Raw genomic sequence first — 19,828 nt, forward strand, 5'->3', positions numbered from 1 at the left:
TCTATACCTAGACTCTGTTAATTACTCACCAATTACCTGGCTCGTAAATATGCCATCTACTGCAACTTTCAGCTGAGGACAGGAGAGTTTTATTGTAGCTTGATAGAAACATAGAAGATAGGAGGAGGCCATTCGGCCCTTCGAGCCTGCTCTGTCATTCATCATGATCATGGCTGATCGTCCAACTCAATAGCCTAATACTGCTTTCTCCCCATGACTTTTGATCCCATTCGCCCCAAGTGCTATATCCAGCCGCCTCTTGAATACATTCATTGTTTTGGCATCAATTGATAAGTTTGCAGCATGGACATACAAATTTATTATGAAATTAGAAAAATCAGAGCTGATCGTGTGACTTAAAGTGAATGCTGATTTACGTTCGTGAACCCTGGCCTGATGATTTCACACACTCCGTTCTTGTTTCATTCGAAGACTGTATCTAGTCTTGACTCCAATTGCAAAGTCACATGTGATATACTGATAAATTAAGCATTACAGATTTGTATCTTCATTTAAACTATATTTCATTTCAAACTTTTGTTTCCTCTCTAGGCCGAGCCACCAGATTGAAGTTGTTCCTCCTGGAGTCCAGTGGCACATCTTTCCCGTGTGAGGATTGCCTGACTATGAGCCCAGAGCCAGCCCCGGCAGAAACATGTTTCTCAGAACGGAGCCAGAAAAGGGTGTGGTAGCCACCACCCAGTCACTGGAGGGTATGTAACACTGAACTGGATTTGCAACAAGGCTTTAAATTATTCAGTGTCTTTTTGTCTGTTTTGAATGCTTCCAATTGCAACTTTGTTGAAGTACCGTTTTGCTTTGACAAAGAGTCATCTGGACTCGAAACGTCAGCTCTTTCCTCTCCTTACAGATGCTGCCAGACCTGCTGAGATTTTCCAGCATTTTCTCTTGGTTTCAGATTCCAGCATCCGCAGTAATTTGTTTTTGTCCCGTAATTGAGTAGTTTCAAGCGTGCGTGTGTGTGCGCGCATGTGTCCATTATTCTTTGAAACAGTAATCCAATTTCCTTTTTTAAAAATTAAATTTTAGCTCCTCTATAATTGTCACTTGTGCTTAAAGCATTCTATGTTCACTTAACCCCGTAGAGAGGAAAAATTCGCCTCTCTTCCCTATTGTTTCTTCCAGAGAGAATTCTCAATCCATACCACTTTGTTACCAATTTGCAAATCAGTACAAACAGTTTTGCGCTATTTAACTTCTCGAAGCTTTTTCATGCACTTAAAAACCTCTTAATTTCCATTAAACCATTCATCGTCTCCCGGGGAGTAGATTGGAAGTGAGGGGAGAAAAACTATATTCAGATCTTCATCAGATATAACTTCCCATCCAGTATAATTCCAATCAGTCCTTCCTGTTTTGCATAGTTCACAACATTTTTCTCGGTCATAGAGTGCAGAAAAGGCCCTTCAGCTCATCGAGTTTTCACCGACAACAATCCCATCCAGGCCCTATCCCCGCAACCCCACGTATTTACCTTTCTAATCACCCCTGACACTGAGGGGCAATTTAGCATGGCCAATCCACCTAACCCGCACATCTTTGGACTGTGGGAGGAAACTGGAGCACCCGGAGGAAACCCACGCAGACACGGGAAGAACGTGCAAACTCTGCACAGACAAACCGGGGAATCGAACCCGGGTCCCTGGCACTGTGAGGCAGCAGTGCTAACCACCGTGCCGCCCCAAACCATTGCCCCAAACATCCTGGTGAACCTCCTCTGTACCCTCTCTAGGGAGAATAGCATCCAGTATTCTAAAGGATATTCGGACGAACTACAATGTCTTGTTCAAATGTTTATACTCCTGTCATTCTTCTATAAGATTTGATGCAAAGTTCATCTCTTGCATCCAATTCCCTGGACTGAATTTCCCCATTCAAAGCTTGACTGCCCTTTCTGGTCCAGGATCTTTCAAGCCATTCACACCACCACTCCATTGCAAAAGGACAAATTTTCCTAGTCTGTTAGCTCATGGCTTCCTGTGATTATATGTCCGCTCAATACTGTTCGTAAATCTTAAAGAGATTGCCTCAATGTGAAATGAAAGTACTCCAGGAACTCTTCATTTAGCCTTGACACTTGCACTGATCAATAGGCTGATGAACAGGTCTGAGCTAGAACTTGCACGTTAGTTTTAAAGGATGGATCATTGTATTCTGTTCACTGTACTCGGCACCATTACACAAATCTTGTTCCCGAGTTGCTAATTCGTAATTATAAATGGCAATGTCCGCATGCAAAGATGAGTTTTCAGAAGATCTACTTTCCATCGGGAATTTACTGAGAGGAGATTTAAGAATTACAGACATTTATTTGTATTAGCTCAAGTTTAATTTCATTGTTGGCCCATTGCTGTCATTACTATTTTTGTATTTCTTTAATAAGCCAGAGTAAGTGTAATTCGCTGTACACCCTAGTGGTATTTTCCTGCTTTGAGACTAACAGAGTGTATTTTTTTATTTGATTTATTATTGTCACATGTACTGTGATTCAATGAAAAGTACTGTTCACAGAATACATAGAGGAGGGAGAAAGGAGAGGGTGCAGAATATAGTGTGACAGTCATAGCTAGGGTGTAGAGAAAGATCAACTTAATATAAGGTAGGTTCATTCAAAAGTCTGATGGCAGCAGGAAGAAGCCGTTCTTGAGTCGGTTGGTACGTGACATCAGAGTTTTGTATCTTTTTCCCGACAAAAGAAGGTGGAAGAGAGAATGTGCGGGGGTCCTTGATTATGCCAGCTGCTTTTCCAAGGCAGCGGGAAGTGTAGACAGAGTCAGTGGTTGGGAGGCTGGTTTGCGTGATGGATTGGGCTACATTCACAATCCTTTGGGCATATTATGGGCATCTCCATGCATTCTCTGCTAATTTACTGTGAGTTAGAGTTAGCTGCTAGCTCTGGGTTGTGCTAATCCATGCCTAGCAGAGAAGAAACATGTTTCTTGCTAGCTGCATGCCTCATGTAAGCTTATCGAAACTGGAGTCAAGTCATGAACACATAACAGCAGCATGGATATGAGTCGAAGATGGGACTAGACTCCCCAATCTGTGTTCGCAAATGAAGAATGGACATTTAGATTAACGAACAAATAGATTCATTTCCATGGGGCCTTCCCCTTCAGGAGGCTGCCATTCAGGAATCCAGTCTCCCCATTTGGTAAATACGGACGTGTAGGTAATGGACCAGCCGCACCTATGTTACAGCATGGTTTATGCTCTATAGTCCAGCCTGCCATCACACTCAACCAGTCATCAGTGTTAACAAGAGTAATACATTGGATGCCAGCATCAGAGAGTGCCGCCCTTACCCAACTTACTAAAGCAGAACTGTTCCCTTTTCTTGCGTGTGGATAGTGTACACTGGGCCAGGCCAGCAAGGCATTTGTCAAATTGTCTGGTCTTTGAGCTCGTAACTTAGAATCATAGAATCTACGGCATGGAGACAGGCCCTTCGGCCCAAACTGGTCCATGCTGACCAAAAAGCCCATCTAAGCTAACTTATTTTGCCATTTACTGAGAAGGTATGTGGCAGCGTCAGAAAGCACACGGTTTGCCTGGGAAACCACGGGAACAGTGGAAAAGCCGCTACATTTAGTGCTGGTTCCTTTTAAATCTGACACGTGAAGGTTCAACAAAGTAAGGGAACACTCTGGTACCAAAACCATCAACCTTTTAAAGTGGAGGCGCAAAGTGCCCGATTTGACGAGGAGGATCAAGTGAATGACATCACCTCGATTCTTCATGACTGGTGTAATAGGTCGAGGACAACTCGAGTGGCTTGAATCAACAAAAACTTTATTGCCAATGAAGAAAATAAATATACAACAAGGTGCACTGGGTGATTCACTCCCGAGGAAGAAAGCTATAAACCTGTGACAGGTGTCTGCTATGCTTGGCACCATCTGTGACCTGGCATCCGCCCACAGGATCCTGTTTCTGCCGGATTGGCCAATTTGGAGCGAATGACTGGTGGAGACTCTAAAGACAGATGACTTTGCTGATGGCCAGAGTTGTCCAGCAATGAGGGCATTGGCGAAAGGGGGTCCGTTAAGGCAGCAGCCCCTGCACTTTCTTCCATTTGGCTTCAAGGACACAACCATTGCTACAGTCTCCAGAAGCACCAACCACTGCACTGACTCCTCCCGTTCTGAGCACCTGGTCAGAGAGATTAGAATGCAGGGTAAACACACTGGTCAAGGCACAGGGCTTAGAGCAGACATTTTCTGTAAATGGCGCTGAATAAACTGGAAAGCAAAATACCGCAGGTGCTGGAAATCTGAAACAAAAGCAGAAAGTGCCTGAAAAGCTTAGCAGGTCAGGACAGAGTTAACGTTTCAATGACGGCACCTCCTCCAGACACACCTTTTTGTTGTTTTTTTTGTCACATTCCCAGTTGTTACCCTGTCCACTCTTTTGTTGTTTAGTCTCCCTTTATCTTCCATTCCGTCACAGACCTTCCTTTTTGTCCTTTTCCCTCATAATTCCCCCTATCTCGTTTCCCAGTTTTGATAAGAGACCATTAACCTGAAACATTAACACTAATTCTCTCTCCACCGGATCAAGTGTTTGCCCTCCCTTTTACTTTTCACAGCAGAGATATTTTGCGAGTTGCCTTTTGGAAGGTAATGAGTATTAATTAGGAAGGGACAGAAAGATCACAACTTGGCTTCAGTGTAATCAACGTGAGGCATCCCCGGGGACAAGCAGAGCAAAGCTGGCCAATGGCGGAATGTGGTTATTATCAGTAGTTCACAATGTGAAGGGAAAAATCTTACCAAACAAAAATGGCAGAATGTTGTTTCTGGCAAGACAACTGGCCCGTTTCTCTCCAGAGAAACCAGTCGGTTTTCTCTCCAGACTCTCCCACATTCTGGTTTTTAAAAAAAACCAAGGGGGCGTGATTCACGTTGTCATCCAGGGAGCGGTGGCAAAACCCAGCAGCACAGAGATCAGGGCGCTAAGCTTAAAGGGTGACCCCACCAGAGCAGCAACAAACCTTCCCCCCACCTCACCACGGAGGCCTCGGGGCTCCACTATTCACCCCCCCCACCCCCCGGATCGGAGCCAGCATTCACTCACTCTGACCACTCCCTCCTCCCACTCACATCTGGGTGAACCTGTTGTAAACCGCGCTGACATGATGTCAGGTCGGTGCGGTTTGAAGATCTGGCGAGGGGTGAGCGTGTTAATGATATCAAAATCTATGGAAATGTATGTAAATCATACCCTTTAGAATCCCTACAGTGCAGAAGGAGGCCATTCAGTCCATTGAGTCTGCACCGATCACAATCCCATCCAGGACTTATTCCCATAACCCCACGTATTTACCCTGCTAATCCCCCTGACAGAAGGGTCAATTTAGCATGGCCAATCAACCTAACCCGCACATCTTTGGACTGTGGCAGGAAACCAGAGCACCTGGAGGAAACACACGCAGACATGGGGAGAATGTGCAAACTCCACACAGACAGTGACCTGAGGCCGGAATTGAACCCGGGTCCCTGGTGCTGTGAGGAAGCAGTGCTGACCACTGTGCCACCGTGCCAATGTGGATGCGAACCTGATGACATCACTGGCTAGGGATGGTGAAGATCCGAAATCGCATTTGAGCCCCTGCCAATAATCTCACAGAAGGCGAACATGGGCTTAGCCTTTGTTCTAATCTCCATATGTGCATCATATCAACCCACTCTGCTTCTCTGAACCTGTGGGATTGTGATGGCAAAATGGCGGTAATAAATTTTGAATCTGTCTGTTTCTGATGGCAAAACCGACTCTGTGACTTCAAAGTTCCTTTTGAGATTTCCCCATGCGGAAGAAGGGTGATATAGGGGTAATGGACGAGTATTTCAGAGGCCCAGGCTCTTGTTCCGGGGGACATGAGTTCAAATCCCACCATGGTGGCTGATGGAACTTAAAACCATAATAAATCTGGGATATAATGCTAGCCTCAGTAATGGTGACCATGATGACTACCATTGATTGTTGTAAAAACACATCTTATCACCAGTGTTCTTTAGGGAAGGAAATCTGCCATCCTCACCTGGTCTGGCCGACATGTGACTCCAGATCCACAGCAGTGTAGTTGACTCAAGTGTCCTCTGAAATGGCTGAGCACTCGGTTCAAGGGCAATTAAGGATAGGCAACAAATGCTGGCCTGGCCCACGATGCCCACAACTCGGGAAAGGTTAAAAAAGAAGCCACCTCTATGTGCTTTGATTTGTCCCCCAGTTGCTCCACGTATCTCACTAATGGTGACTATATCAATATCTAAGCATCTTAATTTTCTGGACTAATGTCATTTGTCTCTCCAATTTCTGAGTTATCCAGTAATGACCTGATATTCCAAGACCCTTTCTTGATTGTTCTTTGTGAGTTTTGACTGCTGATCTTCAGGCTGGCTGCAGTTTCCCAGCTGTGTTTGGAGTAAGGCAGGCACCGTTGTTTTGGGGTGTACCTTTTCTAGCCCCCCCCGCCCCCCCCCCAGTGGGGTGTGTAGAGCTAATCCTGAAGAGGGATCCTCTTGCACAGTTAGAAATGCCAAGCTCTCCCCCCACCCTGTCTCAGTTAAGAATGGAGCGATTAATCCTTAACTGTTGTCTTTTCGTCAGGTTGTGACAAGACGCTGCCAGGGATCATGATCTTGCCCCCATCACCGCTAACTTACCGCCAAAGAGCTACATTAATGTTATCATCTGTCGAAGGGTCTGTGGGTGGTCTCATTTATAACAGGAGGTCTTTTGCACAGTCATCCTTGCACTATCTTGGTGGACCATTGCCTGGTTGTTAAGATCAGGATAGGGAGGGGCAGCACGGTGGCACAGTGGTTAGCACTGCTGCCGCACAGCACCAGGGACCCGGGTTCAATTCCGCCCTCGGGTGTCTGTCTGTGTGGAGTTTGCACATTCTCCCCATGTCTGCGTGGGTTTCCTCCGGGTGCTCCAGTTTCCTCCTACATTCCAAAGATGCGCGGGTTAGGGGGATTGGCCATGATAAATTGCCCCTTTGTGTCAGGGGTAAGTACGTGGGGTTAAGAGGAAAGGGCCTGGGTGGGCTTGTTGTCGGTGCAGGCTCAATGGGCCAAATGCCTTATAGGGATTCTATGATTCCAAGGCCCTGCTGCAACTTTTCTTCCACCTTCAGCTGATCCACCATTGAAGGAATTTATGGCGGTAGGACTTGTGGAAAGATGGCCCTTGATCGCCATGTCACCGGGTGCTGTAAAGTAGGTTTTATGAGGTGTTTAAATGATGTCGAGGCACAACCCTTTACCTCACCCTGCTGCTGTGGTCCATAATTGCGTGTGCATCCAGAGAAGTCCTGCTTATTTTGCAGCTAGCCTCCAGATCCAGAGTTGTCCTGACTGTCCACCAGCTGTGAGGCAGCAGTGCTAACCACTGTGCCAACAGTTGTTCGCTGCATCTATCCCCCAACTAATTTTGAATACTTTTGTGTCTAAATAATTGAATCATTACTTCATTATCCTGACGTTGTGCCAAGAAGCAACTTAAATTATCATATGGGCCACGTTTGTATTGCACTCTGCTGCTGTGTGGGGATTTCTAATTGGAGCGTTACCAGAGCTACAAAGGGCAGTTTTGGCCTCACATGAGCCATCACCTCCTTACCTGGACTTCCAAATGTCTCTGTGGATTTAATTGGCCTCAACATTCATGGCATGGTGACCCACTTTATTATGGATTGTATTTGGGTGATTTGTGAAGCCTGATGCACCCATGAATCAGTCTGTGTCACCTGTGGCAAGACTTGGGACTAAGTGGCAAGTAACATTCACATCATCACGGTGGCACAGTGGTTAGCACTGCAGCCTCACGACGCCAGAGACTCGGGTTCAATTCCGGCCTCAGATCACAATCTGTGTGGAGTTTGCACGTTCTCCCCGAGTCTGCGTGGGTTTCCTCCGGGTGCTCCAGTTTCCTCCCACAGACCAAAGATGTGCAGGTTGGGTTTATTGGCCATGCTAAATTGTCCCTTAGTGTCCCAAGAAGTATAGGTTAAGGGGAACTAGTGGGGTAAATATGTGGGGTTACAGGGCCTGGATACAATGTTCTGTTGGAGAGTCAGTGCAGACCCGATGGGACGAATGGCCTCGTTCTGCACTGCAGGGATTCTATGAAGTGCCAAGCAATGAGAAGAGAGAATCTGACCATCTCCCCTTGACATTCATTGAGAATAATGGAAAGCCTTTTTTGGCTTTTACCAATGATTATTTTCTCTATCATGCATGCATACAGGGTGTAAGTTAAATTGAAATACTCCGGCAGCACGGTAGCGTAGTTGGGGTGGCACAGTGGTTAGCCCTGCTACATCATTCGATTCCTGGTTTGGGTCACTGTCTGTGCGGAGTCTGTACATTCTCCCCGTGTCTGCGTGGGTTTCCTCCGGGTGCTCTGGTTTCCTCCCACAGTCCGAAAGACGTGCTTGTTAGGTGCATTGGCCATGCTAAATTCTCCCTCAGTGTACCCGAACAGGCGCCGGAGTGTGGCGACTAGGGGATTTTCACAGAAACTTCATTGCAGTGTTAATGTAAGCCTACTTGTGACTAATAAATAAACTTTACTTTGATTATTTTGTTGGAAGAAAAACTGCCTTAGATGCTTTGCAGTACAGGTAAAATTACAGCAGGGGGCACACAAGAATAGGAAGTAGAGAATTCAGCCCAGTTGAGTCCTGCGCCATTTTCAGCTGTTACAACCTTGATATGAATATTGATAGTTTCAGCTTTAATGCAAATTGTGGCCACACTTCAGTTTCTTTTAACCTTTGACCATGTTCTTCTATCAGCTATTGAAAACCTGATGTACTCATAGTCAAAATAATTACTATTTTAAGGAACTCTTATCAAGCAAACTATATCCCATATTGGAGCCCGCTGTGGGATTAAACCAGTGCTTTTGTCTCCATGTATTAAGTATATTATTGGTTTAAGGTTTGTATTAAAAACACGCACTCGTGTGCAAAACTACAAGATACCTGAAATTTCCATTGGCCTTTTTAAAATTTGATTCAGGACCTAATGCTGAATTATAAGAGTCTCCAGTCAACATGACGTGATGATGGTAAAGTTGGTAAGAGCTTGCTCTGCCTGAAGGCAGGTTCGACCTGTAGTACGGTGATCTCCACTATAGGTAGGGAGGCAAGTCCCCAATGAACCCCAACCGGAAGTTGGGGATCGAAACCCATGCAGTTGTCACCAATCTGATTCATAGAATCCCCGTAAGAAGTCTAACAACACCAGGTTAAAGTCCAACAGGTTTATTTCAACCTGTTGGACTTTAACCTGGTGTTGTTAGACTTCTTACTGTGTTTACCCCAGTCCAACGCCGGCATCTCCACATCATAGAATCCCTACAGTGCAGAAGGAGGCCATTCAGCCCATTAAGCCTGCACCGACAACAATCCCACCCAGGCCCTATCCCCATAACCCCACTAAATCCCCTGACACTCGGGGGCATTTCAGCATGGCCAATCCACCTAACCCGCACATGTTTGGACTGTGGGAGGAAACCGGAGCACCCGGAGGAAACCCACACAGACACGGGGAGAACGTGCAAACAGCACACAGACAATGACCCGAGGCCAGAATTGAACCTGGGTCCCTAGCGCTGTGAGACAGCAGAACTAAAACTGTGTGACTGAGCTAACTGTCGTCCCGTCTTACACACACGATTCTGAGTTGCTGTGGCAAAATCACTTTTTTACATGTATGTCATAGCCGGGAGTTATGGATAGTGACGATGGAGGCTCTTATTTTCTTTCCATCACATGGCTGGCCAAGAATCTCTCCCGCTCTTACTGCAGAATTCTACCGCCCCGCCTGCCACAGAATCGGGGCGGACAATGGAAATGTCCATTGACCTCGGGTGGGATTTTCCAGCCTCGGGTCGAGCAAAGCTGTAAAATCCCACCCTTACTGTCTGTTATTAGTGTGTGTTGGAAGGATTTTCAGATTGATACCCCCTTGTTTGGCCGAGATATGAGTGCACCTTCCTTGGCCACTAAGTCCTTGAGTGGGGCACAAAACGGAGGTTCTGACTGGGAGACTACCTGCTGCGCCATGAAGCCTCAACCTGGTGAAGAACATGGGGGTGTGGAACACTTGGTTAGCTGCTGAAATTGGTGTCCAGGATCATTTTTCCATTTTTATCCCCAGTCCGAGCCTGCGAGACTATGCTCCAGTTAATCAGGGATGCCTGTTTTCTGATTTCTTCACCATTGTGTTAATGATCTGTTTGTTCAGGCTAACATTTCCTCCTGTATAGGCTGAAAAAAATGGAGGTAATTTTAACAGTTTCTGTAACTTGATCGCTAATTGCCTTAAGGGGTTGACGAACTCACGTTGCCTTTCCTTTCAGTCAACATTTCCTTTTTTGTTGTCTTCCTCCTTCAACCCCAGGATAAAATTCCCTTGATGCTTCGTCATCACTTGCTGTTGCTAAAGCTGGTCATCCAACTGTTGTCCTCTTTTTTTCCCCTCTGTGTGTTTAGTTTGTAAGTGCAATGACCTGTACTGGACATAAATAATTGTTGTTCTAATGTTTACTTAAATTACCATTGACTTGTGCCCTCTGATCTGTTTATATTCCACAATGGTTTGTTTCCTTTATAAACTTGTACAGAGAAGGTCGATAATATAGTTGAGATATTCAAAATTGAGATGTTTAGATCGTGGGGGGAAAGCTTATTTTCAGTGGCTGACGAGTCAATAGTTTAAAAATTACTATCAATAGAGTGAAGAGGAAGATTAGAAGAATTTCACTTTTTTTCCAAAGAGGATTTATGGGATGTGGAATAGCTTACCAGGAACAGCAGAATCCAAAATAACCTTTAAGAGAAGTGGATAAATATTCTATTCAGGTTATCAGGAAATATACCCTTTTTTGGGGGCCAGCATGGTGGCACTGCTGTCTCACAGCTCCAGGGATCTGGGTTCGATTCCTGGCTTGGGTCACTGTCTAGGTGGAGTTTGCACATTCTCCCCGTGTCTGCATGGGTTTCCTCCGGGTGCTCCAGTTTCCTCCCACAGTCCAAAGATGTGCGGGTTAGGTGGATTGGCCATGCTAAATTGTCTCTTAGTGTCCCCGGATGTGTAGGTTAGAGGGTTTAGCGGGGTAAATATGTGGGGTTACGGGGATAATGCCTAAGTGGGAATGTTGTTGGTGCAGACTTGATGGGCCGAATGGTCTCCTTCTGCACTGTAAGGTTTCTATGATTTGAATAAGGGAAAGAGGGTAGCTGTAAGGGCAGGACTTAGTTAATGGTAGGGCGTTGGGGAAAGTTACAGAACAAAGAGATCTAGGGGTATATGTTCATAGCTCCTTGAAAGTGGAGTCACAGGTGGACAGAGTGGTGAAGAAGACATTCGACATGCTTGGTTTCATTGGTCAGAACATTGAATATAGGAGTTGGTTCGTCTTGTTGAAGTTGTACAAGACATTGGTAAGGCCATACTTGGAATACTGTGTACAGTTCTGATCACCCTATTATAGAAAGGACATTATTAAACTAGAAAGAGTGCAGAAAAGATTTACTAGGATGCTTCTGGGACTTGGATGGTTTGAGTTATAAGGAGAGGCTGGGTAGACTGGGACTTTTTTCTCTGGAGCGTAGAAGGCTGAGGGGTGATCTTATAGAGATCTATAAAATAATGAGGGGCATAGATCAGCTAGATAGTCAACATCTTTTCCCAAAGGTAAGGGAGACTAAAACTGGAGGGCATAGGTTTAAGGTGAGAGGGGAGAGATACAAAAGGGCCCAGAGGGGCAATTTTTTCACACAGAGGGTGGTGAGTGTCTGGAACAAGCTGCCAGAAGTAGTAGTAGAGGCGGGTACAATTTTGTCTTTTAAAAAGCATTTAGACAATTACATGGGTAAGATGGGTATAGAGGGATATGGGCCAAATGCGGGCAATTGGGACTAGCTTCGGGGTTTCAAAAAAAGGGCGGCATAGACAAGTAGGGCCAAAGGGCCTGTTTCCATGCTGTAAACTTCTATGACTCTAAGTAATGAGTCAGCACAAGTGTGATGGCCTCAATGACCATCTCCTGTGTTGAAGATTCTATGATTTGATGGTTCATCCTTTCATTGTTGCTGGACCACTTATTTAACGATTAATACTTTATTATGCAACACCATTGCCTATTGTACTCCATTGACAACCCACTTGTTAGTTGACTAAGAACAAACCAATAACTAACCTCTTTGGTGTTGAAGTGGTACCAAGGTAACCTGCCGCGCAGTGTAAGTTCCATTATGCAGATTTTAGGCCTGAATTTTAGTGAAGTCACGAGGACTTTGCACCTTAGCTAAAATGACACTGGAGCTCTGATTCCTGAAGCTTCACCTCCAAACTCGGCATTCGTCATTTTTGGTGGGGTGGGGGGGAAGAGATGGCTTCTACTTTACACATCTGTAGTTCACAAAGGCAGCTGAGGTCTGCCAGTATTGGTGACTGGGTGAGTTGGCATAGAAGGGCAAAATATGGTGGATGGGAGTCATGAGTTGGCAGCATATTGGTGTGAGGGATTATAAAGGGCCAAGGGATTGAATGAGGGACATGGGGTTGAAAAGGTGTGTCAGGGACCATTGGTGGATGGAGGCACATAGATTGACAGAAGAGGATATGTAGGCCACAGAGCCATGGTGAGATGAAATAAGATTGAAGTTCTAAGTGACCAATGCAGTCTTCGCTAAATTTTAACAAACTGTCATTGATGACATTTAAATTACTTCAATTACTTCTTAATCCCTTGTATTTAGATATTTGTATCCATAGCCCCACATCCAAAACAGCTAATCTCTTTGACAGTTCCAAGTGGTTATAATCAAAATGTGAACTTGCAGGCAACAATGGGTGGGGACATAAGATGCCATGAGTTTGCATGGATGGGGTATGGGATGTGTGCTTTGGGTGAGGAGAAATCAGAGCTAGAGGACTGTTTTACTGTTTTTATTGTAACGAGGACAAGGTCCCAGAGCCCCAAAGTGGACCTTTTAACCAGACTGCCTCTAGGCCCAGCAGTCCTCCTAGATGCCTCAAAATTCTTTTTGGGTCATGTGGGCATGACTCCTGTTGGCACCTAACCCTGCAATGCCCAACACAACCCCCCCTCTCCGACCAAAATTACCCAAACTTAAAATACCAAAGTTTCAGGGCACTTTCTCACAAGTCAGTTTCGCAGACAAATTTGGGAGTGAAAATTTAGTCTTTTGTGATCCACCAACTGGAAGAGGTTGGTCTTGCAATACTTTAGGACATGGCTAATGATAGAATCATAGAGGAGGCCCTTCAACCCATTGTGTCTATACCCGCTGGAAAGAGCTACCTAGTTTAAAGCTACTTTCCATAGCCTTGTAGGTTATCTCAAATGCTTTTTAAACATGGTAAAGTTTTCTGCCTCTAACACCCATTCAGGGAGTTCCAGACCCCGTTGCCCTGTGGCTGAGAAACATCTCCCCTCTAAGCCTCTATCAGTAATTTTAAAGCTGCCCCTATTTGTTGACCTCACTGCAAAGGGAAATCAGTTCTTCGCATTTACTTTACCAAAGTCCTTCATAATTTTGTCATCTCAATTAAATCGCCTCTGTTCCAAAGAAAACCGCACCAGCCTATCCAATCTTTCCTCCTAGCTGATTTTTTTCCTTTCCTGGGAACATCCTTGTAAGTCCCTTCTGTACCATTCTAGTACAATCATGCCCTTCCTGTAGTGTGACGACCAGGACTGCACAGGGTACTCTAGCTGTGGCCTAACTAGGGTTCTAGACAGTTCTACCATAATCTCCCTACTCATATATACTTTAAGTAAGTTAACTTTTTTAAGAGTCAAAAGTAGGCTTACGTTCACACTGCAATGAAGCTACTGTGAAAATCGCCTAGTCGCCACCCTCCGGCACCTGTTCAGGTACACTGAGGGAGAATTTAGCATGGCCAATCAACCTAACCAGTACATCTTTGGACTGTGGGAGGAAACCAGAGCACCCGGAGGAAACCCACGCAGACACAGGGAGAATGTGCAAACTCCACACAGGCAGTGACCCAAGCCGGGAATCGAGCCCGGGTCCCTGGCGCTGTGAGGCACTAGTGCTAACCACTGTGCCCCCGTGCTGCCCTGTGCGATGTGCCATCTTGTCTACCTTGCTCCATTGTCTTTGGGGATCTGTGGGCATGCATTCACAAGTTCCCCTGTTCACGTCACCTCCTGGTATTCTACCATTTATTCCCTTGCTTTGTTCACCATCTCTAGATGCGTTACTTCACGCTTCACTGGAATCGAATTCCATTGACCAGTTTTCTGCCCACCTGACCAGTCCAGCAGTCCACAGCCTTCTTCCTCACTACCCAATCACACAGCCCATTTTTGTATCTAATGCAAGCTGCTTCTTCGTGCCCCCTGCATTTAGTTCCAAACCATTGTTATATAACCCCACAGAAACAGGGGATGTCATACTGAAAGCAGCCTTCCCCTGCGTACCCTTCTCTTCCTGCTACTAAGCCAACTTTTGATCTAACTTGCCTCTTTCCCTTGAGCTTTCACATTTCTGGCCAGTCTGCCATGTGGGACATTGTCAACTAGGGTCGATTTAGCACGGCCAATCAACCTAACCTGCACATCTTTGGACTGTGGAAGGAAAACGGATCAAGTTCGTTAAACACAACCATCCCTCAATGCATCCATGCTGGTCGGCCTCTGTTTCTGTCTAGTTGACAGTTTCATACTGTCTCTCAAAATCTTTCCAATAATTTGCCCATGACAGAGGTTTGGCTGACTGACCGATAATTACTCACTGTAGTCCAGATTCCTTTCACCCACTCTTTTTAAACAAGGGTTGAGTGTTAGCAGTCCTCCTGTCCTCCAGCACCATGCCTGTAGCCAGAGAGGATTGGAAAATCAAGCTCAGATTTTCCACTATTTACCGCCCTGCCTCTCTTTAACAGCCTGGAATCATTTCGTCTGGGCCTGGTGATTTGGCTATAGACCAAGTAACCCTGTTTCATTAGTGAAGGGGTAAGCCTGTCACAAGGGCCTCGGACTTTTCCCAGTCCCCTCCATATAACTAACTCTAATGAGTCTAGTGATCTTAGTTGGACGCCATTGGTAGATATTCAGAGCCCCTTGTGCTGGTCACCTGCAGGATCTTGGCTGATCACAACCACATAAAGAGTATGTGCACCTCACAGTTTGCCCATATACACTTGGGGCTGACTCAGTCTTGGAATCTACCAACTTCCTGGAACTCCTTAACAGCACTCTGAATGTACCCATGCCACATAGACTTGAGCAGTTCAAAAAAGTTTTTTTTTTAAAGTTTATTTATTAGTCACAAGTAGGCTTACATTCACACTGCAGTGAAGTTACTGTGAAAATCCCCTAGTTGTCACACTCCAAGGCCACACTCTGGCGCCTGTTCAGGCACACTGAGGGAGAATTTAGCATGGCCAATTCATCTTTGAACTGTGGGAGGAAACCGGAGCACCCAGAGGAAACCCACGCAGACACAGGGAGAATGTGCAGACTCCACACAGACAGTGACCCAAGCTGGGAAAAAGGCGGCTCACTGCCACCTTCTCAAGAGCAATTAGGGATAGACAATAAATGCTACCCTTGCCAGCAGCACACACATCCCATGAACAGTTTTTTTAGAAGCACCGCTTGGCCAAGTGCAATGTGTCTGCATGGAGTGAGTGTGGACTTTATTGCATATACAGAAATGTTTTAGGTTTAGATTTCTCAGAGGCTAGCTTCAGAGACTTTGAAGTATAGCACAAACAGAAAATGCTGAATGTCCTCAGGAAGTCACAGTTCTGACCTGAAATGTTAATTCTGTTTCTCTCCACGCGTGCTGCCTGAACTCCTGAGGCCTTCCAGCACATTCTTACTTTCCAGCATCCGTACTATTTTGTTTTTCTCTTATTAGTGGCACTCCGTTTGTGATACTGTCCGTATCACAGTATTGGGTGGCACAGTGGTTAGCACTGCTGCCTCAGTGCCAGGGACCCGGGATCGATTCCCAGCTTGGGTCACTGTCTGTGCAGAGTCTGCACATTCTTCCGTGTCTGCGTGGGTTTCCTGCAGGTGCTCCGGTTTCCTCCCAGTCCGGAAGACATGCTGGTTAGGTGCATTGGCCGTGCTAAATTCTCCCTCCGTGTACCTGAACAGGCACCGGAGTGTGGCAACTAGGGGATTTTCACAGTAACTTCATTGCAGTGTTAATGTAAGCTACTTGTGACACTAATAAATAAACTAAAACTTATTTTTATCATTAATCTACCCAACAACTGTGTTCCGTTAAAACAGAATGAGATGAAAACAATACTTGCCGAACAAAGTTTTACTAAACTATTTGTTTGGAGGGGTGGAAGTGGAGGAAACAGCAGAGTAGTTTAATTGAAAGTTAAGTGTATCCTTAAGTACTTGTATGACGTGGTAAGAAAGGGAACACAGGAAGGAACAGGAATGCGCGATTCCTGTAAGTTGTGGGAATTCCAGTAGCAAATGTTACTCTGGCGACCACATCTGCAGGAAGTTCCTCCAAACTGTGGATCCAAGATTATGATAACGAGTTAGAAAAATGTTGAAACATGAACGAAAGAGTGATTTCTGGAGGGAGCATTTGACAGGAGTCACCCTGCAGTGATAGCGGAAGGTGTGGTGATTATCCATAGTTTAGAGAACATGAGGATACACGACAAATGATCCCTGCCTACAAGCATGAAGCACTGACTTCCTTAGGGAAGATCAGCCCTTAAAACAGACCATCAAATGGGATATTACAGCACTCGAGACTAGGCTCATGAGGGGAGATCAGCAATTCAGTTAGAAGTCCAGTCGTAAAATTAAACTTGATGTTGCCCAAACCTCTATCTTTATGTTTAGTTCAAACCAAGAAACCCAGACATTCTGTTAAATCTGAGCTGCCATTTTAAGAGAGGGAGAGTGGGATTTACATTCTGATTTTATTTTATTTATTATTATCACAGGTATTGGTATACAGTGAAAAGTATTGTTTCTAGCACACTATACAGACAAAACATACCATTCATAGAGAAGGAAAGGAGAGAGTGCAGAATGTAGTGTTACAGTCATACCTAGGATGTAGTGAAAGATCAACTTAGTGTGAGGTAGGTCCATTCAAAAGTCTGATGGCAGCAGGGAAGAAGCTGTTCTTAAGTCGGTTAGTGCGTGACTTCAGACTTTTGTATCTTTTTCTCAACAGAAGAAGGTGGAAGAGAGAATGTCTTGGGTGCGTGGTGTCCTTAATTATGCTGGCTGCTTTGCCGAGGTAGCGGGAAGTGTAGACAGAGTCAATGGATGGGAGGCTGGGTTGCGTGATGGATTGGGCTACATTCACTACCCTTTGTAGTTTCTTGCAGTCTTGGGCAGAGCAGGAGCCATACCAAGCTGTGATACAACCAAAAAGAGTGCTTTCTATGGTGCTCCTGTAAAAGTTGGTGAGAGTCATAGCTGACATGCCAACTTTCCTTAGTCTTCTGAGAAAGTAGCACCTTTGTGACCAGGGGGTGTCCTGAAATGCTTCACAGGCAGTGAACTATCTTTTGAAGTACAGCCAGTGTGGTAATGTTAGGGGGAGGTAACAACCAATTTGTGCACAGAAAGAGCAGTGCAATATTGATCAGATGATGTGCTAAATATCAGTTGATGTTGTCTGCAGCACTGGGAGAGCTCCCCTGATCTTGTTTGGAATAGTGCGATGGGATCTATTTTATCTCTGTTTGGAAGGGTCACATCTCAGACAATAGAGCATCCCACATTGCTTCATCCAAGAATCAGCCTAGATCATGTGCTCATGTTTCTTGAGTGGGACGTGCAACCTTCTGACTTGAATGAGAGCATTGCTATTTGAGACAAGGCAAATACAAAAAGACATGAGTCACTGGGCTGCAACAGAGAAGAGTGATTTGATTGAGATCTTTAAAAAATGATGGGATGAGATGGATGCAGACTGACTCCAGTGTTTGAGGGGCAGATCGAAGATTGAGGGCAGAATTTTTCAGTTGTGCCTGTCCTGAGACCGAAAATTCGTGTCCGAGGTCAATGGACCTTTACGTGGTCTGACAACTTTTCCACCCCACACGTGGCAATTCTGGTGGTGGGGGAATTTACCCCTAAATGTGAGGTGTTTCTAAGAGTTGTGAGCCAATGAAATGCGCTACCAGGAATAAAAGTTTTAAGGATTAAAGTTCATTTATTAGTCTCACAAGTAGGCTTACATTAACACTACAATGAAGTTACTGTGAAAATCCCCTAGTTGCTATACTCCGGCGCCTGTTCGGGTACACTGAGGGAGAATTTAGCATGGTCAATGCACCTAACCAGCACGTCTTTCGGACTGTGGGAGGAAACCCACACAGACACTGGGACAACATGCAAACTCTGCACAGTGACTCAAGCCGGGAATGACTGAAGCAAAGTGCAGGTCAATATTTAATATAATTCGGGTTGGTAGTGAAGAAAAGGGACATGGTGTTATGAAACAAAGAGATTACATTAGACTGGGACTCCTGCTCATGTAGAGGATAAACGCCAACACAGGCTGCTTGGGTCAAATGGCCTTTTCCTGTGTTTCTATGGAATTTTCTGTTTGTGTCACATCCCATTATTTGTACATCCTGCTTTTCCATAATCATTTGGTTCTGCTAATAATGATCTTTTAATAAATATCCTGAACAAGTGGCATCCCAACAGCAATCCCTAGTTAACAACCAACTAACCGAAAGATATTTTTAAAATACTTTAACACAAGCATTTTTTTCAACAACCATTTGTGATATTATCAGTTCAGTTATCGTGTAAAACCATGTTCATGACTCAACAAGGAGTGAATTTCCGTTTTAACATCTTTCGCGTCTCGGTTCATGTTAATGTTCAATTGCAAGTCAGTTTCTCAGCAATTAATTATTTTACCAAATTAGTTTTAAGTTTACATGTCATTTAGGCTTGCATTAACACTGCAATGAAGTTACTGTGAAAATCCCCCAGTCACCACACTCTGGCGTGTACATTGGGGGAGAATTTAGCATGGCCAATGCACCTAACCAGCACGTCTTTTGGACTGTGGGAGGAAACCGGAACACCCGGAGGAAACCCACGCAGACATGGGGACAACATGCAGACTCCACACAGACAGTGACCCAAGCCGGGAATCGAACTCGGGTCCCTAGCGCTGTGAGGCAGCAGTGCTAACCACTGTGCCACCGTGCAAATTAGCTGGTCCCAAATTTGGTGGCTATTATAGTAACAGGCTTGAGTTTGCTCTGGATTATAATATGAAGATATGATGCTAGTATAATTATGAAATGTGCCACTTTGTGTCTTGTTCTTCTTTCAGGAAAAGCGTATAAATGTTGTACAAATGACGACTGTAAAGATTCTTTTTCCAGTATGCATCATCTGATGAATCACATGAGGGTACATCACAAACCGAACCGATACTTCAAGTAAGTTGAACATTAGATCACCTTTTGGCTAAATCAAGGGTCAGATCAAGCCCAGGATGGGGTGCAATGCCTCATCTTGTCAGCTTGGGTTGTTGTTTGTCTCTCTTGGGGGGACCTTGAATTGGATTCAACTGGAATTTGAATTTGGTTTTTGGAGTAAGCAAGGAATGGATATGAGTTTGCCCAGTCCATTCTGAGCATTGACTTGTAACTTTAAGGGTGAAGTAAAAAAAAATTTTTTTTAATTAGGCATGTGGCCCGAAGGTGGGGTTGAGTCGGGGTCTGAGGGAGGAAGGGGCCTGTGTGGAACGTCTGGTCAGCTCACCCTCTTG

At 45.1% G+C, this 19,828-nt stretch overlaps 1 protein-coding gene across 1 annotated transcript in view; it reads left to right on the forward strand.

Annotated features, from left to right (window-relative positions):
* znf414 (zinc finger protein 414) overlaps positions 1 to 19,828 on the forward strand; it is a 39,001-nt gene that overhangs the window by 8,656 nt on the left and 10,517 nt on the right. Inside the window, exons 2-3 of the mRNA XM_078198410.1 lie at positions 553 to 713; positions 19,388 to 19,496. Coding sequence (XP_078054536.1) covers positions 656 to 713; positions 19,388 to 19,496 — 167 coding nt within the window. The 5' untranslated portion in view covers positions 553 to 655. The remainder of the gene's footprint in view (positions 1 to 552; positions 714 to 19,387; positions 19,497 to 19,828) is intronic.

Source organism: Mustelus asterias, chromosome 26, assembly GCF_964213995.1.
Source record: "Mustelus asterias chromosome 26, sMusAst1.hap1.1, whole genome shotgun sequence".
Lineage (NCBI taxonomy): Eukaryota > Metazoa > Chordata > Chondrichthyes > Carcharhiniformes > Triakidae > Mustelus > Mustelus asterias.